At 33.4% G+C, this 25,282-nt stretch overlaps 1 protein-coding gene and 1 non-coding gene across 2 annotated transcripts; one reads left to right on the top strand and one right to left on the bottom strand.

Moving 5' to 3' along the window:
• The first annotated feature begins 14,856 nt into the window (after positions 1-14,856).
• LOC145069478 (uncharacterized) lies at positions 14,857-16,627 on the top strand. Its single transcript, XM_079016405.1, has one exon. It carries the CDS (start codon positions 15,227-15,229, stop codon positions 16,301-16,303), a length of 1,077 nt encoding a protein of 358 aa, XP_078872531.1. The 5' UTR covers positions 14,857-15,226; the 3' UTR covers positions 16,304-16,627.
• An 855-nt stretch (positions 16,628-17,482) lies between these two features.
• On the bottom strand, positions 17,483-17,554 carry TRNAD-GUC (transfer RNA aspartic acid (anticodon GUC)). The gene has a single exon. It is a non-coding gene; the product is annotated as a tRNA-Asp (tRNA).
• Between the last annotated feature and the right edge of the window lie 7,728 nt (positions 17,555-25,282).

The following is a 25,282-nucleotide window of genomic DNA, read 5'->3' as shown; positions in this document are numbered from 1 at the left end:
ACATACTTACTTCCAACGTATGACCGACTGTGGATGTTTGAATAACCTAGTTATTCGGGAAGTCAAAACATGCAAATTGAAACATAACAATAATACTTAATCCTATATGGCCCCAAACTTGTGAGAGTAAATAAAACACTTCTATTTATCCACCATATTGATCACTCATTATTTATCATTTAATGTTTCGGATAATCAACTCATTACTTGAATTACAACAACAATTGTCCCATGCTCTAAGCATGCACACTTTGTTTCCTATGGTCCATGCTTTGTGAAATAAACCTTTTCAATGATGCTCATTTCACAATTCCTTAATCCCCATTGTTAGTGTAAGAACACAAGGTTCTTGCCACTACTAGAATATGCTAGATTCTAACATTTTACGCAACGATCCTTTCGCAAAGTCATAGCACAAAAGTCACCAAGACTTGGCCAATGAAATTACAAAGTACTCTATCGCAAATTGTTACAAGACAATTCTATAGACGTGAAGTCTCACATTCAAATTATATTCCTTTGAACATTCTTCTTGCATAAAAGTTTCTAATCTAGACATAGATTCTTAATATGCAACTCCCAATATGGAAACATTTCCACATTTGCCATATGACAACTCATTCTTAATAGAATCTTATCTATTCATAATAATGTCGATATGGTCCATCCAATACCATACTTCTAACTACTTACAAGCGACCAATCCTCAGCGAACTTTGGATCGTCCTTTGATAGTTGTTCAATTATTTTAGTCAAAACCAATTCTAGTCCTTTTTCCCTCTTAATGCGCTAGACATTTGGAAAATTTTAGAATGGTAAAGTATTATAGCATTTGCAATCGATCCTATACCCGAAGCGTATGGGACACAATGCATAATGTCTTACATAAAGATATGATACTTTACCAATCTTTTGCCATAATATTTTATGTGTCATGTTCTCACAATTCAAACTATGAAGAGGGATGCCGTAATCATAATCGAAATTTGAGAACACACAATGTATCCTTTGACTGAACATATTAAAATTTCTCAATCTAAGCTTTAGATTTTGAAACGAAGTATAATATTCTCTCCCTTAATTATAGCAAAAACAATTTTTTCAACCCATGCAACTTTGCAAATTGAATCTTTGTTTTTCTATAATTAATATTGCTAACTTGCAATACTCGCCATAATAATCATACAATCATAACACTTATGCTCCCACTATCATGATGATTATTATCATATAAGCATAACACTTATGCTCCCACTAGCTTTGACATGTATTCAGAAAACAAATGAACTTCCAGAAAAACAATGCCTATTGAATTTCTGAAATTCATATTTTTAATACTAGATGCTTCGATAAGCCTTTATCTAAGCTTCTTAAACTTATACACCTTTGCCTTAGATTGCTCATATGTGTGCTTAAACAATTTAGAACTTATGTTACTAAGTTCCAAATCTTCAAACTAATTGCCAAATCTCACAATTCGAACTATGGAAAAGGATGTCGTAACCATAATCGAATTTGAGAATACAATTTTCACAATTGCTATCTTCTTAAGATCTCTCTTAGTGAAAGCATTTCCTCACAGTCATTTTCATGAAGGAGGGAATCTTATGACACTTAGATTTTATGGTGTATGAGTTCCTATCCATGTGAATTTGCCAAAACCAAAGTTTGTGACAAATTCAACCTCATATGGACTGAACTTTCTTAATCTTGATTTCTTGCCTTATGGTAACACGAGTGCCCACCATGTCTTCCAAGTAGTTTAGTAATTTGTCCTTACATATCAATGTACTTTCCATCGACTAAGGCTCTAGTATGCATTCAAATGAGAACTCATAGAACTCACATACACAATTAACTCAATTGGAATGACATATAAACAAAATAATGTCAGCACGATAGGTTGTAAACCCCAAGTCGTGTGCTAGTGATGATCTATAAGGTTTATTCTTGATTTGTTCTTGAAACCTTTCAAAACCATTAAGACTCCCACTGACTCCTTGATATATAAGATTCTCTTTTCAAGAAACATGTCTTGACAAAGAAAATATTCAAGAGTTAGTGTAGTTCTTATCAAGACAAAACACTTCACATAATTGGTCCTAGTTGGTCTTTGTCTTATCCAAGACAGCACAACTTACCAATTTCAAATGTGCAAGAATAAGAAAACTTTTCCAAATTCCACATTTGTTAAGTGTTATAAACCTACTTAAGTCTTTTCACTCAATGTCACAATCTTGACTCTAAGACTTGATATTGGAACGAAGTATGATTGACTTATTGATTTAACCATTTCTACAATACTCGATTCCTCTTCTTAGACATGCAATTGCACTAAGACTCACTTAGAGGATCTATTGAGACATGGTTCTTAATCTTTAAGACTTATCATAAAACACAATAAAAGGTACTCTCCCTTCTTCCTAAAAAGGAGAAACTTTTATTTTTCTGCCTACTTGATTCTTCTTTATTCGTTCTACTATTCATTGAAACTCTTTCAATCAACTCAGAATTACACTCAATCTTATAATTATAATCATATTTACTAAACTTTAGTAAATCATGACGAATATCTTTGTCACTCTTGTGGTGGACTTGATCAACGCACAACCTAGTGTACTTGATCTCCTAGTCCTTCAATTGACACTTTGCTAAAGAATTAGTCTAAGTTTCCCAAATGTGAAAGTTTTTCATTCATCATACAATACACATTGCATGATTCCAAGTTTCTGACCAATTGAAACTTGGGCGATGAGAAACTCTCCCTATTTGGTAAACTTTTGACGTTTCCACAAATAAGATAATTAAGAATCAAATCCATTTTGCTAATAATAGAAGTACACAAACATCAATTTTTCATATATTTCATTGCAAGGATAAACAAATAAAATAAAAAACCAAAATTTATTTTATTCATAAAAACAGCGGAAAACATGTCCTTACAATGCAAAATTCAAATGAAAAACTATGTAATCAGATACTCCTAACAAATCTATCATAACTTCCTAAGCTCAAAATCTGATCTTCGAATTCATGCGATCGAAATCCATTTCTTCGTGATCAGACTCATCTTGCTCTTCCATCAAACTTCCTCTCTTTTCTCTAATCCTGCAAAACATGCAAATGTAATCTTATCACATTATGAATAAAGAATAGGAATTTAAATGGAGTTAGATAGTGGATTTTATACCTGAAGTAGAGCCCTACTTATCGACTCTCCTATCTCTTAGATTCTTCAGGTCCTTCGGGCAGCTTCGTATCCATTACCCCTTCCCTTGGCAGCAGGAACAGGTGGTGTCCATGGAAGCATGGTTGGTTGAGTTATCAGACAAATATGCTCCATTACTTCGCCAAATCATTTCTGATTCAACAGCAATAAGCATGTAAGTCAAGTCAATGAGGGTTGCGTCAAGTTTCATCATATAATACTCTCTTATGAACTTATCATATGATTTAGGGAGTGACTGAAGAACCCAGTCCACAGCCAACTTATTTAAGATAGACGCACCCAACATAATCAACCTATCAATGTGTGATTTCATCCCTAGGATGTGAGCACACACGGGTTTGCCATCTTGATGTTCCATTTCCAATAGGTATTCGGTGATCTTGAACCTTTCAAATCTTCGATCATTAGGGTTAGGGAGAACAACGGGAGGAAGAGGAGGAAGTGAAATCAAGCTAGTCCACAGTGATCCTTCACTTTGAATCAAGCTTTCACTTTCATTAGGAACACTTTTTCCTTGGGATTCGGGAATACCACGGTTAGAGCCAGACATCTACAAAACGGGAGAAAATTCAAGTTAAGTTGATTGAGTCTTTAATAAAACACCCAAATGAGTTATTAAGGCTAGGATCCAACACAATATTCTACAACCTAGAAGAGGGATGCCGTAATCTAGTTGCAGAATATTTGAAGGTAGGTAAATGACGATTTACCAATTTCCACCATGAAAAACGAAAGGAAGTTTAAGTTTTATTGAGATTCATTGAACTTTTCAATGGCATGTTTAATCTCGATTATGCCCTACTATTTGTGACTGGGATGTCGAGGATCACAAATAAGGTGTGAATAACCAGACGAATCACGTGGTGCACCCAATGCTACAATCACCTAATCAATGTGCCAGTTAGCCACACACGCTCCATTGATCTATGAAAAACATTGAGTCACCCTTCGCTACCAATGTCATCCCCAAATTAGTGTGCCGGTTAACCACACACGCTCCACTAACGTTTGACAGGGGTACGAAGTGTAATTCTATGGATTAGCATACAATTTCACATTTTTCCTAAAGTAACTATGATTTGGGAATTTGAAAAAGCATTTAGTTACTTTGTACTTCATTATACTTATAATGGAAGGTTTCTGTCCTATCCTACCCGTTCGGCTAACGACCCTCCACTAGTCAAGAGTGCGGTGAGTAAGAGTGGATACTCATTCAATCGCCATTTTATAGGCAATTTCCTTAAACACCCCTTATAGACCAGCTTCATGAATGAGGCCTACTAACGGTAAGACTAACTGTTTACTCATACATATATAATACTAGACTTTTAATGTTATATATAGTATAAGGTGTATTTTACACTTTTAAAATACTAGGTGGTTTAACTTAGTAAATTATACTTTTAATTTAATTAAATATAAACCAAAAACTTTATGGGTTTATTAAATCACTTTTAATTATGCACTTAAATTTATTAATAAAACCATAAGGGTGTGATTTGAACTTTTCAAATTACTAGGGTTTTAGAATTTAACATTTCAAAATTAAACTTTTAGTCAAATTTTAAATTCCAAAACTTGAGGGCAAGTTTTGAAACATTTCAAAACATTAGGGATCAAATAACAAATAATTCAAATTAAACAATTAATTTCATAATTATCTATATTTGACCTAATCTTATTTTAGTCACTAGATAATTACCAAATAATTTGAAATAATCCATATTTATCATATAAACAACCAATATTTAAAAGATTTGAAATTATCTATTGTTTTGGCAAGCATAATCATTAATTTAAGATAAAAATCGGATTTTAACTTCAAAAAACGAATTAAGCATCAAATCCAAGTCAAAACAGCAGCTAAATCTCGAAATACCCTCTGCCTGACGCACTGACTCGCCGAGTAGGGCCAACTCGCCGAGTCCAGATACTGAGTCGCCGAGTTGAGTCGGGCAGAGGCCAAAAACTCGATTTTAAGCAAACAAAATAGTTAAGCATCACATACAACTGAAACCATTCAAGGCTCTGATACCACTGATGGGTTTTAGGCATAAGAACAATCCTATGTGCTCATACAACCCTAATGCTTGGATCTGGGTTTCTTTATTGTACATGCTTTGAATCCAAGACTAATAAACTTAGATCTAACATATTATAAACTGAATTAGGGTTTATAAAAGTACCTTTGATTGTTATATAGCAATAACAATCAATTCCTTGCTTGGATTGGCTTCAAAAGCTTAGTGCCTCAAGTGTTGCACCTCTAATGGAGTCACAAACACCTTATGCAACTTGGATGAAGAGGAGAAGAAGAGAGGCTGCCCAAAAACGACTAGATACCCTAGAGAATCAGTTGTCCACGTTTTTGGAGCCTAAGGGGTCTTTTATATACTTGTGTGGGCTGCTAGGGTTTCAATCAAAACCCTAATGGACAACTTAAACTCCAAGCAGCCCATGGAACCTTCTGGATAAGGCCATGGACGAAAATATGATGGGCTTCCATCATAATTTCGTTCACCCCTTATTCCTTTAGCATTCCTTAGCCCAATAACTCAATTATCCAATAATTGCAGTCCAGTCCCCTAAATTTAATTAATCTCTTTTAGCCACAAAATTAATTATCAATTAATTCTTGACCAATATTAATTAAACAATATGATTTCTCCTTTAATATATTATTCTCATAATATATTAATAAATCATATTTAAACCTCTCTCTCCTTAATTCATCCTACATATTGCTATGGTGAAGGCAACCCAAAAGGACCATGCTCATAATCGGGTCAAGTACATACCAAAATAGTTATGGACTTAGACACTAATCCAATAGTTCTAGGAGAGAAAAATATTGTTTTTAAACTTTTTTGGTATCGCTCAAATGTTTATGCAATTGTTTGATGTTCATATCCACTTGACATTCTCAATTATAAAAGCTTGAAGTTACAAGTGATGATAATATCAAAAAACATAATGTGTTAATTGAATAAACCACTCTATGTTATTGGACATGAAAATAAAATACCATGTAACCAAGAGTTATAAATAAATACTTGAAACGATCATCCTCATCTGTTAGAATGTGATTCATAATCACATGATTATGTTTCTACAAGATGTGAAATGAATTAGAAGCCTTGGAAAAGTTTATTTTGTGGACACATTTCATCAATTCGACGACATAATGTTTCTTATGTCATGTATGTTTATAAATGCAATCAAGATTGTACATCGAATTGAGATCTCGAACGATATCATTCTCCTTTTAAACTTTGCCATGATTGTTACCCATTACGTGATGCAGTAAAGTTCCTTACACTTTCTTATTTGCTTTTTTATGATTGGGTGTACTTGTGTTGATGAATAAGTGTGTATGGCATTAAATTTCTATCCTAGAAAATCCCAGTTTCCTTAAATAAATTCGCATATAAACACCAACTATAATATATTTTTTTTAAACAAACAACCTCATACCGCTATTTCGTTGAATTTGTGTGCTTTCATTTGAAACCCTTCTTCTATTAGAATTTCAAGGTAATAAATGCACTTGGATATTGTGAGAATTGTGATTCCACTTTCAAATCAAAGTATTCGGATGGTACTCCCTAATCTTGATTGGATAAGACTTAGAAGAGATTCAAAACAGAGAATGAAATGTATCAATTTTGTGAGTACTAAAAAAACTGGCCAAAATTTAGTTAAATACCTCCTTTGTCTGAAAACTGTCAAAACTGTCATAAAACAGTTTTCCAACAGTCAAAAAACTGTCATAAATATGAGTTTTCTATATCGATTAACGCAAAACCAAAAATGGGTCAAATATTCAAAATCTAGATTTCTGATGCATTTTTAATACAACAATATAATCTAAAACTTTCATAAAACAGTTTTCCAATAGCCAAAAGTTGTCATAAATCCGAGAATGAAATGCAGCTCTACCCCAACCATGGGCTCTTCCCCCTTGGACCCCGCTAGGGGCTGTCGCCCCTTAGACCCCGCTCCTAGGGGTGCTGCCCCCGGACCTCCATTCGTTTAGGGGCTTCGCCCCTAAATAACAGTCTACTTTTAATCTTGAATAAACTTAAAAAAATGTGTACTCCGCACCTTCCTTGTTTAATATTCGTCAATATTGATTTTTAGTCAACAAGTCAACTAATTACACTTAAATACAATTAGGGAAACAAATCACCAACATTTTTCACACATTTTAATCCAAGGACAGGTTTAATATCTTGTTGTTAAAGGTAATTTGGTACTGTGAGATGGTGTAAAAGCATTAACTAAACCAAGGTAAGGTGGTATGAGAGCTATATATGGGAACGACGTTTGAGTTTTGTATTGGTTTGCATATTCATCATCCGACCAACATATTTCAGATTCAATAGATCCTTCATTGTCATATGTTTTTTCACAAAAGTCTACTGGTGCTCCTTAGTTAACTAAATTATTTTCTAGAACAATAGTAAGCCATCATTTTATCTATTTCATTACATGCACATTCATCATCATCTTCAATGCCATAATCAACATTCTCTGGTAAATCATTTTATTTAGTTCTTAGTGGACTATTATATACAATGTTTTCAAGAACTAAAGAAATGATATGTAAACCCACTAGATTGTTGCTTCCTCTTTCAATGGAATGGTTTCTGTTGGATCATATTCTACCATAACATCTTCTATTGTCGAGGTTTTGATCATCAGTTTATCGCCGCCTAACATTTAATTGATCCACCACTATTTTTTCATGAACATCACCAACCGTCACCAAAACACATATGCACAACAATGTCTTATTAGAAATAACATTTTTCATATGTCTTACATCATTCTTATAAGTCATATCCATAACATACCTATATTCTAGATGTTAGAAATACACCTTAATAATACTATTATCCAAATGATTTGTCTTTCACTTTAATCAATTTTATCAATCCCATATATATATATATATATATATATATATATATATATATATATATATATATATATATATATATATATATATATATATATAAGTTTGTAATTAATGGCCAAAAATATGCTTTATCTATTGCTTTTCCAAGACTATCATATACAACAATACCAAAGAATTTGTACATATTTTTTGTAAATCATAGATGAACTTTATTTGAGATTTTCTCAAACAATTTTTTTAGTTCTACCATTTTATATGAGAAAAAAGTCATAATTACTACCATACAAATTATGATTTATCATTATTTTTTTGTACTTTTGTATTGAGTCCGTTGTACAAGTATATTGAGTTCACAGATAAGCTTCTGTAAACTCGTTCTTCATTAATGAGTTCGCAGAGAAGCTTGTGATGATTAAAAAACAAAAAATATGAAATTTGTCCCTTATAAAACTTACTAATTCACACACACATATATATATATATATATATATATATATATATATATATATATATATATATATATATATATATTCAAATACTTAAGTTAATCATATTTAATTTATTAAAAAAACACCATCTTTAAATTGATTTTTTTTATTATTAAGAAAATAATTAACTTGTAACACAACTATATTACCTTCTCCCACATTTTTATTCTCGACCTATTAATGCATGAATCTTTACAATATATTGACACCAAATTAAAATTAGTTTTTCAATGATTTTATTTGTAACTGAAATTTTCAGTTCAAAAGAACTAGAGGAAGAACAAAATTATTTAAAAGAGAATAATCGCGGGTCTTCTAAATCGATTATAGGAAATGAAATACATTGTTTAACAATCGAGTAGGAATATGGAATCACCGGATTTTGCTAATCGAATATACAAAATATGAATGTGAAAAGAATATGGTTGTGAATAAAGAGATCGATTATAAGATTGAATGTAAATGTGCTTTATTAATTTAGTTATAATCTAATTTTAATATAATTTTTAAAATTTAAAATATGTCAATTATGATTAAATTAAATATTTGGATGTATACAATTTTTATAAGGATATACATGTAATTTAAAGTTTTACAAAGATGTAAACATAATTATGAAAGTTTATAAGGATATCAAGTGGGGCGTACGCAGGATTTCATAGTAGGGGTGCACGGGAAAGTCATGTGTTGCACAATAGTAAAAAAAATTCAAAAAACTTCGAAAAATTTTAAATTATATCCGAAAAGGTCAGGGATTGCAATGACCACTGTTTGTGTGCTGTATACTAAAATCGCCGCTTGATATAAACAAAATTGTAACTTAAATATATGTGGAGTTCCTAGCGGGCATGCCAAAAATATGAAATTGATGGTTATTTTTGAAAAATAAACCATGTTTGTTACTTTTATAAAATAAGATAAAAAAAAATAGTTATATTTGTCAAAATCTTTAAATATTAAAGAACATATTAGACAAAATTGCAAAAATGGTCCCTGTGGTATGCAAAATTTTGGGGTTTTAGTCCAAACCACGAGTTTTTTGGAACCATAGTCCTTTTGGAGTGGTTTCTATGTGGTTTTGGTCCCTGGACTTAACTCCCGTTAAGTTGGAACTGTTAAGCCCCCTCACGTGCCTCACACGTGAGGGTAATTTCATCATTTCATATGTCAGGGACCATTTTTGCATAAACGTTTTTTTGGATTAATTGACATTTACCCCTCATTTACTTTCCCCAACACTCGTCAACTCCCCAACTCCCTCCTTCTTGCTTCTGCTCCATTGAACCTGCAAAAAACCCTCGTTGCTTATCCAAACAAGATAATCGACACTACACATATAAGGGCATACGTTTAATACGAAATGGTGTTCGTAATGTGGCATATCAGACCAAAACACGAAGTTGTTAATGTATCAACTGTATATGGTAAGCTGCTCTGTTTTCTTTAACTTTTATACTTTGCATTTTCTTATTGATTTAGAAGAAAAAAAATGCAAAATTTTAACTTTTAATATGTACAATTTTGATTTTTAGCTGGTGCACCCACATGGTTTAGTATTAAGCTTCATCACGGTGGGAAATTTACTAAATTACCTGATATAAAGTACATTGGAGGTGAAGTGCGTTATGTTGATTATGTGGACATTGATGAGTTTTCTGTGCATGAACTTGATGCCATAATGCTTGACCGAGGTTACCCAGACCCATAGAATTCTGAATTCGCTGATGAATCCCCAGTTATATAGTACCATTTTAGGATACCCAATGGTGACTTTCAATTTGGTCTTAGAGCTTTAGGGAATGATCAGGATGTGATCAACCTTTCTAAATACATTGCACATAACAAGCTGATTGAGGTGTACACAGAGCATGGAAAGACAAATTTATTGACTTACTTCATGTCACCAAATGCAAAGGGTAAAGTTGTCATTGAGGAATTACCAGAAAATGATGATCAAGGGGCTGAAGTTGAGGGTCAAGTTCATGCAGATTCTCCAATGAAAAATGTGAACCATGGTAATGGTGAGCCTATTGGTGAGTTCATGTCTCTGATTCTTTTTGGGAGTAAGAATGATAGTTTCTCACCAGAGTATAGAAGGGGTAGGGTTGGGAATTCCAAAATAGGTGAAAGTTCTTGTAGCAAGAGGCTTAATTTAGATTATATTGATGAGGTTGTTCACATTTCAAAGGAAAAGAATGATGATCAGGATGGTTCAACTAATGTTCAGGAGGCAGCAACTTGTGTTCACATTGATGAGATGGATGGTGTTAGGGAGGCTGCAAATGTTGTTCAAGAGGCATCAACTGTTGATGAAGAAGGCTACAACACCCCCCCCCTGTTAATAATGTTGATGAACAATTGAATGAGTTATTTGATAACCTTATGGAAAATTTGATTGGGAGTGATGATGATAATGAAGAGTATGAAGGGGATGGAGAATCTGAAGAGGGTAATCAAGAGTATGAAGAGGATGATGAATCTCAAGAAAGTGATCCAAATTTTGAAGAGTATGATGAATCTGAAAATAGTGATCCAGAGTATGAAGAAGATGAGAGACAAATAGAAGATGAAGATCATATGGATGACATAATGGATGTTGACAACAATATACAGGATGTGGATGTGGACATGGGAGACTTCACTCTCAATGTTGAAAGTGATGTGGAAGGTTCTTGTATAAATGTTGTTCATGGGCATGAACCTGAAGATATGGAAGTGATTAACAATGAGGAATTTGAATCTTTGGATGAAGGATCCGACCAAGACAGAGAGAGAAGAGCTCTTATCAAGAATTTGAGAAAAGAAAAAAGGTGCAGTCTTGGGGCAGTACATAAACAATCTTTTTTAGTTGGAGATAAATTTAATAGTAAAAAAGAATTAAAGGAGGCAATTGATCTGCATGCACTAGAATCAAGAAGGAATATTTTCTTTAAAAAAATGACAATGTAAGGCTTAGGGCACAGTGTAGAGGTGTTGTACCTGTCACCAATAAAGGCATAGTGGGTAGTCAAGCTACCACTTCAAAAAGAAAGGGTAAAGAATTAAAGACACAAAAAGTAACATGTGGTTGGTACATTCATGCATCTAGGTCAAATCCTGAATCCGACTGGTTTATAAGGACCTTAAACCAAACTCACACATGTTTGCAAACAAGGAAACTCAGGGCTTGTACTGCTTCTTTAATCAACAAGAAAATCTTTGATCAAGTTGAGGCGAATCCAAATATACCTTTGAGAGCCATACAAGATCACTTTCAAAAGATCTACCAAGTGGGTGTTAGTATGGACAAGGTGTTCAGGGCAAAGGATAAGGCAAGAAAGCATATAACTGGGGACTACACAAAGCAGTATGAACTGTTGAGGGACTATGTTCTCGAACTTCAAGCCACCAACCCAGACACCACAGTGAAAATAGATGTATGTTCTGAGCCTAACCTTGATTCCCCAACTAGGCAGTTTAGAAGAATTTATGTGGGATTGGGTCCACTGAAAAAAGGGTTCAAGGCATGCCTTAGGGACTTATTAGGTTTTGATGGTGCCTTCATGAAAGGACCATTCCCTGGGCAAGTCCTTTCAGCAGCTGGTCTTGATTCCAATAATGGAATTTACCCATTAGCATATGGGATTGTTGAGTCTGAAAACACAGAAAGCTGGAAATGGTTTTTAGATAACCTTGGGGATGACTTGGACCTTGGAAGAAACTCAAATTTTACTTTCATAAGTGACAGGCAAAAGGTAAAGTTGGAAGTAGTTTTTATACATTTGGTCATTTAAAGTGTGGTTGTAAGTTAATTCTAATGATTGACAATTAATTTTTGCAGGGTTTACATACTGCAGTTGAGCAAATTTTTCCCAATGCTGAGCATAGATATTGTATCAGACATATTCATGACAATATGAGGAAAAGATGGAGGCAAACAGAGTACAGGGACCACTTATGGAGGTGTGCATCAGCTACCACCATTCCTGAGTTTGAACATTTGATGAAGGAGTTTAGTCAGTATGATAAGGAGGCATGTGAATGGTTGAAGCAAATTCCTCCTAAACATTGGGCAAGGAGTCATTTTTCAGGTAAATCTATATATTCCAATTTGGTCCTTATGTCTTTCACTTAGTGAACTGTTTTACTTGTATGTGAATTGTATTAAATGTTTTTTAATGGTAATTTACACACAGGAAGAGCAGTTTTTGATGTGTTGATATCAAACATGTGTGAAGTGTTTAATGGGAAGATAGAGAAAGGAAGGGATAAACCTGTCATTGGATGTTTAGAATTCATAAGGGAGTATCTAATGAAGAGGATATGCAATGTCAAGAAGGAAATGAAAAAGGCTAAAGGTCCACTAACACCCACAGCAACAAACATCCTAGCTGCAAGAAAAACAGTTGCTTCACAATACATTGCTAGGTGGAATGGGGGAGACAAGTATCAAGTCACAGGAGCTTTGCAGGATCAACATGTGGTTGATGTTAGGAACAAAACATGCACTTGCAGAAAATGGGAATTAATTGGAATTCCATGCAGACATGCAATTGCAACTCTGAATGAGATGAGTAAAGACCCAGAGGCTGAGCTTGACATTTACAAATGGGTTCACAAGGTGTATTTTCTAGAGACATGGAAAAAGGCTTATTCTTTTAAGGTGGAGCCAATTAAGGGTAGATCCATGTGGCCCAAAAGTGAATGTCCCACAAAGCTAATCCCTCCTCCACATCGCACTCAAGTGGGAAGGCCTAAGAAAAAGAGAAGACAAAGTGAGGGTGAAAGGTTAAGCAAAAAACAGAAGGCAAGTCAAGGTGATGGAGTGAATGCTGCACAAGAAGGAGGTTCCCAAAAACCAACAAATGATGGAGTGCAGAAGCTATCAAGGAAGCATATCAGTGTTACTTGTAGCGAATGCAAGAACAAGGGACACAACTCTATGACCTGTAAAGGGCAAGGTGGGAATCAATCCAAGAAGTAATGTGTCATGCATGTATGGAGTTTTCTGTGATTTTGGTTGGTTATGAAAACTTGGTTGTTATGTTTACAATATTTTGTTGAAAATTTTTGGTTGGTTGTTATGAAAACTTGGTTGTTATCTTAGGTTTGGTAATGTGTCCCTTTTGGTAATGTTTAGAATCTTTGGCTGTTATGTTTAGAAACTTTGGTTGTTATATTACAAATCTTAATGAAATGTGCATTTTGGTTATGTACAATTGGTTCTAATATATATATTTTGGTAACACATTCATACCATTTCTATTCATATGTTAATTCTTATACATTCATACCATTTTGGTAAAACATTCATTACACTTGCATCATAAAATTGTACATATATCATTATCATCATAAGTCACTACAAACTTGATCACATAAAATTACAACAAAATGACCAAAACACCCTTCAGAGTATACCCCTACACAAACCAAATATAAAAGAATACAATCACAAAGAAAAACCAACTTCCAAACATGTACATTTTCAGCTTCAAATTATCATCCTTCAATGCTCTGATATTTGCCACCAACATGTTGTTCCTGCATATCAGTCCATTGCATTGATCCTGTAGCATGTTCATACCTCTAACCAACTCATTGCACCGTTCCTGCACTGAATTCAAATTTCTTAGCAGACCAGGTATGATGGCTTTAGACCTAGCACACATTGGGGGATCAAGCCACCCAATAAACCCACAAACGGAATCATTCATAGGGCATGCAAAAAATCTCCTTCCTGGATTCAGAGGGGTCCAAGACGTTTTCACCACAGCAACTTTTCCACAAAAACATAACACCATTTTTGTTGTAGCAGAGCTCAAGAAGAAGAAGGGTAGAAGAAAAGAGACGTTGGGGAAGAAGATCGCAGGAAGTGGGGGTATTTAAAAGGAATTAATCCAAAAAAACGTTTATGCAAAAATGGTCCCTGACATATGAAATGACGAAATTACCCTCACGTGTGAGGCACGTGAGGGGGCTTAACAGTTCCAACTTAACGGGAGTTAAGTCCAGGGACCAAAACCACATAGAAATCACTCCAAAAGGACTATGGTTCCAAAAAACTCTTGGTTTGGACTAAAACCCCAAAATTTTACATACCACAGGAACCATTTTTGCAATTTTGTCAACATATTAACCATTTTGCAATTTACAAAATACACACCATAAAATTTAAAAAAAAAAACCTTGTCACATACCATAAAAATTAAAGTACACATTCCATTACACACGAGAACCTAGGCAAGCCCAAACTCACACGAAAGTCAAAGACACCGACGCGCATCTCCTTCCTTCGTTCCCAATCATTCTTCAAATCGACACACATCTCTCTCTTCATGACCTTTCCAATCTCACTCTATCGATCTTCATGAGATACACCCCCTTCTCACGTTATTCCACCTTCTCGTCTTTACAGTTCCCAGATCGGTCCTTAGCAAAATCCATCGATAAACACTCCCTCTACACACATATTTATCCACACAGATCATTCCCATCAGGTATGCCACAAAACCCAGATGCAATCAGCTTGATTTAAACCTTCATTACCATGCGATTCATTTTTCTGTGTTGAGTTTTCACAAATTGGGTCTCTTTTCTGGTTCAATTATGGAACCCGCACAAGGACCAAGCCCTAGGCTCAGCACAATCGCAGTACACAAAGAAACCCCAGATCTTCAACCCTTCGAACAAGACTTACCCAACAATGTTACTCGATCAGATCACGTCTTTCAATCAACTAGTGCTTTAGAAATCTTGAGAGAAACAGTAAGGATTCTAAGGTATAATCTCAGTGGGTTCATGGCAATTGGGGCATTACTAATCTGTCCTGTTTCAGCTGTTCTTTTATCGAATGTTCTAGTCGATCCATCCATCGTCAAAAGACTTGCTATCAGACTTCTGTTAGTTTCAAAATCAAGTGGCCTTCCTCTAAGACCTTTCGTTGAACACTCTTGCCAAAAATTCTCCGAAATGGCAATCTCAACCACAATGTGTTTCCCTTTATACGTCACATTGTTATTGATTTCAAAAGCTGCTGTTGTCTACTCAGTCGATTGCACTTACTCACGAAAGATGTTCGATTCCTCCAAATTCTATCTCATCTTACGGAAGATCTGGAAACGAATCGTCTCCACATACTTGTTAGTATGCACTGTAATAGTCGGCTGCTTAACTTCATTTCTCGTTCTACTCATTGGCGTCAGCAGCTTACTCTCTGTAATCGGATTCTCCCCAAATCTAATCGCCTACTCTGCTATCATCTTCGGGTTATTTTTCTCAGTGTTCTTCGCAAACGCCATCATCATTTGCGATCTTTCCATGGTGATTTCAGTATTGGAAGACATTTCAGGGTCTGAAGCGATACTAAGATCTACTGTTCTAATCAGGGGTCAAACTCAAGTTGGATTGATGATATTTCTTGGATCCACAATCGGAATGGCTTTTATTGAGGGATTATTTGAGCATCGTGTGAAAACTTTAAGCTATGGAGATGGGTCTTCGAGGATATGGGAAGGACCACTTTTAGTTATCATGTATAGTTTTGTGGTGCTTATTAATTTTATGATGAGTACTGTTTTCTACTTCAGTTGCAAGTCTTACAGTTTGGAAAATGGTTCAAGTGTAGAATGTCAATCGGTTTTAGAGGCATTGACTGTTTCACCTGTAGGTGGGGTTGATCAATAGTTTATTGGGAGAAAAAAAGTTAGTGAAATGTATGATTAAGGGGAGAATATATATAAATGGGGTATTGAATTTATAGCTTTATGAATTGGTTAATGGAGGTGGATGAAGATGTGTAGCATGGAAAAGCTTGGAACTTTATGATCTTTGATGAGAAAATGTCCCTTTTGGGGTGTTTTTGTTTTGGATTAGAGTTAGATACATTGTTTCTTGATTGTTGTGGTATGACAGATGATGCAAATTTACTCATAGTTGTATTGAACTTGATGTACAATCTGTTATGGAGTTGAGGCCATAAATTAATAGAAAGAAAGATGATTTTTGCTACTTTTTTGAAGAATTTTTGGTTTGTGTTTGATATTGTAATCTAGAATGTATAAGTGAGGATGCTAAAAGTCTTACCCTTGGAATGGTCTCTAATGCTATTTTTTTTCCTATGAGACTCCAGACAAGGGTAATCTTGTCTTTTGCATATATGAGATATTGAGAGTAAGTCATTGTCCCATCTTTTTAGATGAGATAAAAATTACAATTTTTGTCATATTAACATCAATCTAAGATATGAAAAGTCATTTTGTCTTTTGATGCACCTTTTAGACAATATTAAGGAGATTGAGTATGTAGGTATATGTACTTTGCGTGTATCTTTTAATGCTGCATACACTCAATCAAAGATGCCTGTGATTGATCATTTTCTGAGTTGTGAATTGTCGAAAATACCCTTCTGGGATTCTGAAGGTGAACCCGATACAAAAGTGCTAGACAGAGCAACATAAGATGTTAGTACCTTTTAAGTTTCAGGAAAACAGAAGCATCTCCTTCCGTCTAAAACTAAAAGTGGACCCCTTACCCCTTCTTTCACAAGTATGTGTCACCCATCTTTCTTTTAACCCATTAAATGCACTATTCTTCGATAGTTATTTTTTTTGGATTATTTAAACTTATAATTCTAGTTACATGATTTCTAAAGAAACAAAGATTTGATATGCACAAACTTAGAGCATCAATAGTGGAGTTTGATGCAGACTGGTGTTCATTGTCAATAACGTTTGTGGGGGGTTTGTAACGAAATTTAAAAAAAAAAAAAAAAAAAAAAAAAAAAAAAAAGGAGAACTAGGTTTATTTTGGAGTGAACCATGTATAGTCTGTATGTTTTAGAAATCTAATGCGAAAAATTAAAAACGCCGTTGCCGGGGATCGAACCCGGGTCACCCGCGTGACAGGCGGGAATACTTACCACTATACTACAACGACTTGCTCGTTTGACTTGAAATACATATTCATTATATTGGTTGGTTGCTTAATTTATCTGACATTAATCACTTTGGTTTCATTATATACCTTCGTTTCCCTCCTTAATACATACGTTATTTGTAATTCGAAGACTCATATTTTATAGTGATTAAATATCATAAGGTAAATAATAGAACATATTGTGATTTTTTTTTTGTACATGAACGAAGGGAAAGTATCTATAATTAATAAGGTACACCGATTGTTTTATATCTATTTCTTTAAACTTTAAATAGTCAAAACGTGAGTTAAATAACACACTTATTCAGGTTTTCAAGTATTATATTTTTTGAGTAGTCGATACACCTTCATAATGAAACAATATGATTCTCTCTTGTGATATTTGGTTGATTACCTTGGGATATTCTCTACATACCTAGTATAATGATTGATTCATCTAGTAATTATACATAATTGAAATACATATTTTTGCCTTTCTAGCCCTCATAAGTGTCAATATCTCCATCTGGATTTAACTTCTTGAATGTCTAGACTATCTTATGAGAAATCATTTTAGGACACTGCTAACAATGTTTTTATCTTACGCGGTGACTCTATATGTCAAATAGCCTTACAAGGGGCATAATCATGTGAATCATTAGACCTTATCAACATGGAAGGATCCATAATCCTTTGATTAATGACATTTGTGGTATTTGAAAAAAGACAACTTAAGACACTTGAGAAATTGTTGGGGTCTATATCCATAATACCTAAGTTGTTATAGACTTGTGGTTTGAATAGTATTGGTGAATAATTTATACATATGTTGTTGGTGAGTGTTGAAGATTGGTGTATAAACAATTTATAGATCCAAATATCAACGAAAGAAAAAAAATAGTATTTTAAATTTTGTAATCCCAAAAGTCATGAATCTAATTAGAAATACTACATAAACATTTATGCAACATCATACCGTCTTCTTTCTTCTATGGCGTAAAGTCGATGATATGGCCCCTTTGAGGTGGTTTGTGTGGGTTGAAGAGAGAAAGTTTTCAACTTTATGGGTTCTCTATGTCCCAAGAGCATTTTATCTCATAGATATAGAAAATGGTGGTGATTGAGAAACATTGCTTGAATTCTAGGTTATATTTTTTGACCTAAATATGGGAAACGACATGCATTGGGGCATGCATGTCCATAAAGTTTACATTTTTAGGGTTCATTAATGTCCCTAAAATGCTTCTGGAAGTTTTGGATTAAGATTTCATGGACTAAGTGCTTAATGGTCTAGTCTCATGCATTAAGTGGCCTTTTTGGACTTTAGAATTTAGATCTAGACTTAAAGGGATGTATTCAAGGATAAATTTGAAAACTTCATCCATCAAGACCTTGGAAAGGACCAGATTTGAGCTTTTGAACTCTTGAATAAGAAGAAAACAATTTTAACTCGATTGAGTTGTTCAGACCAATCCCCATGAGGTGGCGAATGGGGAATCATCGACTATTTTGGCATATTATGCCCACAATGTGGCCAAGGAACGCCACAACGTAGAGGGCTGCTATTGGTGATTTTGACTTTAACGTTGACCGCTGACTTTGAGGGTTGACTTTTTGACTCGTAGAATTTTAGTCAAATTTCTAGTTTTGGAAAGATGGCCTAAGTATTTATCTTGTGTGATGATTTAGGTGGCGTTTAACACCTCTTTCCTATTTTGCGAGCCGTTGACTTTTGACTGTATTAGTAAGGTGAATCTTCTCACTGTACTTATGGGTCGAAGACACCAATTCCGACCCACTGGATTGTGCTAGTTGTTTTTGTGACTCCTTCATTTTATGTTAGACTAGGCCTATTATGTATGCTAGGTTGGGCTCATTATTATGTTGGGCTAGGCCCATTTATATATGATGGTTTGGGTGCATTTATATGTTGGGTGGAACCAATTTACTTATATGTTGTGTTGGGTCCATTTCTTTGGTATGTGTTATTTTGGAGAACTTACAAACCTTAGTGCTTACGGTTTTATGGTTTAACATTTTCAGGTACTTCCAGTTCGAAAGGGAAATGTCCGATATGCTCGCATCGATGATCATTTTACTATGATGTTTTTGATAAATTTGTTTTATGATGGTTTTAAGACACATTATGTATGGTTTGATAAATTTAAAATTGAAAAATTTTATCACCAGATTTTGAGATGTTATATTATTTCTTATTAAAAATTGAGGTATTTGCTACCTGTTGATGTTTATTGAGATAATAAATATGCAACTTTATTGTCTAGTATATTCTCGTATTTCATGAATTAATCAAGCATATAGGAATCAATGGTCACTTGGTACATGAGTACAAGGCCTTACAAAGGGTAATAAAGGTATTAAAGTTGATATGTTGGAACAAGCTAGGTATATTTTTACCGAGTTTTTTACTATGCACCAACATAACTTTTTATGTGAAAAGTTAAATATGCAAAATGTTTTTGAAGGTTTTCTTGATGGAAGGTGTTCACCAGCGTCTCATTGATTTTGATTTTATTGATTTTGATTTTTGAGGGCTACATGAGAAAAATAAAAATGATCTCTCTCTCTCTCACACACACACACACACACACACACATATATATATATATATATATATATATATATATATATATATATATATATATACTATCTTATAAAAGAAATTCCACTATTTCTAAAAATAGATTGAATATAATAATATCATTTTTTTAAGACGTTCAAATCATTAAGCTAATAGTACAAGTAGTCATCAATAAAATAATATTAAATTTTAACCTGTGTTTTGGATCCTTATATTTCTCAACAAATTCTATCTCCTTCCCTGAATTTCGGATAATTCAAAATTTGAAACCATCAGAAAATACTTGTTGATTCAAATATCCCTCCTGCAGATGGCTCTTTCTTAACAGGTTTTTATTTTAATCCTTACTTGTAATTGATTTCATCATTTTTAACTTTTTGTATTTTTATCTTATAAATATATTGGGTGAAGGCTTTATTATATCAGGTTTGTTCCTAAAAAGGTTTTTACTATGTTTCTTTAATGTGTTGGCTTTGCAGGTTCAAAGAACTCAACCAAGAGGGTCAGTTAGAGCATTGTATTTGATGGGTTTTAGCCATAATAACATCCTATGTGCTCATACAAACCCTAATGCTTGGATCTGGGTTTCTCTATTATACATGCAATTCATCCAAGACTATAAACCCTAGATCTAATATATGATAATCAATATAACATATGAATTAGGGTTTAGATCATACATTGATTGTTATGTAGTAATAACAATCTCAAACCCTTCTTGTATTGACTTTAGAAAGCTTAGAGTCACAAATGTCACTCCTCTAATGGCTCACAAACACCAAGAGCAAGAAGATGAAGAGGAGAAGAGAAGGAGACACCCAAAAGCTGTCCAAAACCCTAAGGAATTACTTGCCCACATTTTTGGTGCTCTAGGGATCTTTAAATAATGAAGCTATTAGGGTTATCAAACAAGGAAACCCTAATTGGGATGCTTAAGCCCTAAGCAACCCATGGACTCCTTCCTTAAAGGCCCTTGGACGATTTCTAATGGGTTTCCCCATAAAATTCGTCCAACCTTATATTATAAGGTAATCCATAGCCCAATTGCAATTATCTTATAATTACAATTCTAGTCCCTTAAGTTTAATTAATATCTTTTAGCCACAAACTTAATTCTTATTAATTCTTGACTAATATTAATTAAATAATATGATTTCTCCTTTAATATATTATTCTCATAATATATTAATAAATCATATTTAATCTTTTCTCTCCATAATTCATCCTATCAAGTTGCTTTGGTGAAGGCAACCCAAAAGGACCATGCACCATCGGGTCAAGTACATACCAAAATAATTATGGACTTAGACACTAATCCAACAATATTATCATTAGTTTGTATATTTTGGCATCTTACTTTTGCAATAAAAAACGGTTAAACACAAGATTTGACATGATTAAGGTAGTTTGTATATTTTTCATCTTATTTAGTCTAAAAATGAAACCTTTTTCATCATTGGTCCTTATACTATCAAGTTTCATCACATGGACTTCCTAATTACGGTGATTATTGTCCTTATTATAAGGTTCTATATAGATTTTGTTCAATATTTTAAGGTTTCGAGAACCTAAATCAATATGAATCCTTGAATTACATACCATCGTTGAAAATGTTTTAATTTGTGACCAAACTTGGTTTAAAATCACAATGAACAAGTTGACACCTGAGTATTTTGGCCTTCTCAAAGGCCTATTTATCGACTTTTGAATCACAACACCTGATATTCTAAAGGTTTATTTTTATAAACTATTATTTATATATTTTAGCATTTTACTTAGTAGGACATTAAATTAATAAAGGAATTATGGAAAACGAAAAAAGAGTGGACGATAAACAGTACAAGTGGTTTGGGTATGTATAAATGAAAGTAATAACCATTTAGGGGGTGTTTGGCAAAAAAACTTATTGCTTATTAGTTTATTAGCTTATAAGTTAATACGTAAATGTAGGGTAACTTATGAAAAAATGACGTATTAAAGGTTCCCCACCGGAATAAGTTATTTTATTCCAAACACTTTTTAACTTATAGTGATGTGGAACCTAATAAGTTGTTTTAAAAAAGCTTAGCCAAACACCCCCTTAATATGGTATGGTAATACTCTTGAAAAACAAATGTCATTTAATATTCATTTCTCGAAGTGAACGCAAAATGGTTTTAACTCTAAAGAGATCAAATTATTCGCCGTCCGCCGCTTTGCGCGGGTAGACGGCTAGTGTATATATATATATATATATATATATATATATATATATATATATATATATATATATATATATATATAGAGAGAGAGAGAGAGAGAGAGAGAGAGAGAGAGAATGAGAGAGAGAGAGAGACTTAGGTTCATATGTGGATGGACATATATTGTGTGGTCGTAGGGACCAATAAGATTTCAGAAAAAATTTAAATCATTAAATTAATAAATAAGGGTAGTTTGGTTATTTTATTTTTATAAACCAAAAACAAATTCCTTTGTTTTTGGAAAATCCCATAAATCACGTCTGCAATACTTCAAATACTTCATCGTCGTAACCCTAATTTGTTTTCACATTTCTGATTCTTCGAAATGTATAAAGCAATCATCTTCTTTGTGTTTCGAACACCAAGGAGTCTGTTTATCGATGATAAGTTTCTTGCTTATTTTAATATGTATATCTGACCAGCAGCAGAAAAATCTTAGTAATTCCTTTTCTATGTTTTTTATTTAGTGCTTTCATCCACATCTTCACACAATTCCAAGTTTTGGTGTATTTAATTTGTTCTTAGAAGGTGAAAAAGCATCTGGTGTTGAAGGTTTTGTTTCGGGGGTAGGTAAGGGTATAATTGGCGCTGCAGCACAACCTGTAAGTGGAGTCCTTGATTTACTATAAAAAACAACGGAAGGTGCAAACACAGTGAGAATGAAAATAACAGTTGTCATAACTTTAGAAGACCTCCTTCTTCGCAAAATAGCAAAACAATCTTAGCAATTCCTTTTTCTATGTTTTTGATTTAGTGCTTTCATCCACATCTCCACACAATTCCAAGTTTTGGTGTCTTTAATTTGTTCTTAGATATAACCAATCGAGTCAATTATTATATAAATGTAGAAAATAGCTGAAGAAAAAAAAAACTCTAAACTTGCAGTCATTAAACCTATAAACAATAGAAATTAGAATTCATTATAATTCTTGAATTGCGTTTCTATTTTCTAATCTTAGTGATATACTTAACTAAACAATTGTTTATTCTCATTTTACCTTTCTACCCGGTTTAACAATCACAAATAAATGAAAATCTTAGTTTTTTTTTTCAAATCAATTTTTCTAATGCGTTTACTATTGATTTTTGTAGTTGTTAATAATGGTGAGGGTCATTCTGTCGGAATTGAATCCAGTTCTGTCGGAATGGAATCATGGTATTTCATCACAAATTTATGCATTTTCTACAATTCTTGGTTATGGATTTTGGTGTAATTCACAGGTCTTCTGATTTGTACAAAAGATTTTAGTTTTTTATTTTTTATTTGCTAATGTATTATAGGGTTCTAAACTACAATTGGATTTGGTTTCACAAATGCTTGAAGAACGGACCACAAAATTGAAAGTGATTCTTAGCAACAATATTCTTTTAGAATGTATTATTGTCTTTTTGTTATATTTTGATGTTTTTTTTTTCAATTTTTAACCGTTTTTAGTTTTATTCTTTAACAATAAATGTAATACTTAGCAATTGTTACCCATATTATTTAAGAGTTAGTGTAATTTTTGTTTTTATTCTTCAATTGATGGTTCAATAATTTGTTATTCTTCAAGATGTTCATTTCGTCAAAATATGTATTTTGTCAGAATATTTATTCTTTTATGGTTTAAGAATGGTTTAAAATACTCATAAACATATTCTGTTAGAATGGCCCGAAAAAAAATTAGAGTAAATTACACGAGTGGTCCCTATGGTTTGAGGTAATTTGCACGCTTGGTCCCTAACTTATTTTTTTTAACTCGAAAGGTCCATACTGTTTGTTTTTGTTACACGCTTGGTCTCTAGTGTTTGTTATTGTTACACGCTTGGTCTCTGTCTTACCTAAAAAGACTATTATTTAAATAAGAAAAAATGATAGGGTATGAAAGGTAAGGTAAGGGGGTGGGTTGAGGGTGTGTTTATTTAAACAAATTAAAATATTAAGGGCAAAATAGTATTTTTGTAAGTAAGACAGGGACCAAACACATAACAAAAACAAATAGTAGGGACCATCCGAGTTAAAAAAAAATAAGTTAGGGACCAAACGCGCAAATTACCCTAAATCATAGGGACCATTCGTGTAATTTACTCAAAGAATTATTATCTATTAAAATCATATTTTTAAAACTGAGAAAATTAATTACCCCTATAAATCTGAATTTTCCTTTTTTAAATGTAGTTTAATTGACTAAAATATCTTTATACTAAGATTTATGTGATTATATATATATATATAGTACATGATATCTCATAATAATATCATAGACCCTCAACTCATTACCATTCATTATATTCATCTATTGGTCCAGAATTATCCTTACAACCACATAATAAATATCATTCACATTATAACCTATATATATATATATATATATATATATATATATATATATATATATACACACACGTAAAAGTATGTATACATTATTTTATATTTATTAGTTTATTATTCATTCTAAAGTAAATGTTGATTTATTTGCATATATGTAACATTCCAAAAATCATGACCAAAAATTTCTTTTAAAACATTACTAAACCATAGCATTAAATCATTTCAAACATACTAAAAAGGGTTATATGGCAAATCAGAGTATTTTTCCCAAAACACTTATTCATTTTATCAGAGTAAAACATCCCAGGCTGACTAACTATGGTGTGTGCCATACGATCATCCCGAGCTCATCCCTCCGATACCGGATGTACCTGAAACCAAAACTGAAAACTGTAAGCACGAAGATTAGTGAATTCCCGACCTACCACATACCATACACATAACTGCATACTACAAGTATTGGGCCTCGCCCGCTACAACAGGCCCCGCCTGGCTTCGAACCTCGCTCGGTGTACAAATCTGTTTCTCTTAGGCCCCGCCTGTCTCTGGGCCCCGTCCGCTAAACATATACAAACATATAACACATAAACCATAAT

This window comes from Lactuca serriola, chromosome 8 (genome assembly GCF_051521515.1).
Source record: "Lactuca serriola cultivar US96UC23 chromosome 8, Lser_US96UC23_V15, whole genome shotgun sequence".
Taxonomy (NCBI): Eukaryota; Viridiplantae; Streptophyta; class Magnoliopsida; order Asterales; family Asteraceae; genus Lactuca; species Lactuca serriola.
Note: the sequence above shows the minus strand (reverse complement) of the source record. Positions and strands in the feature narration are given on the sequence as shown.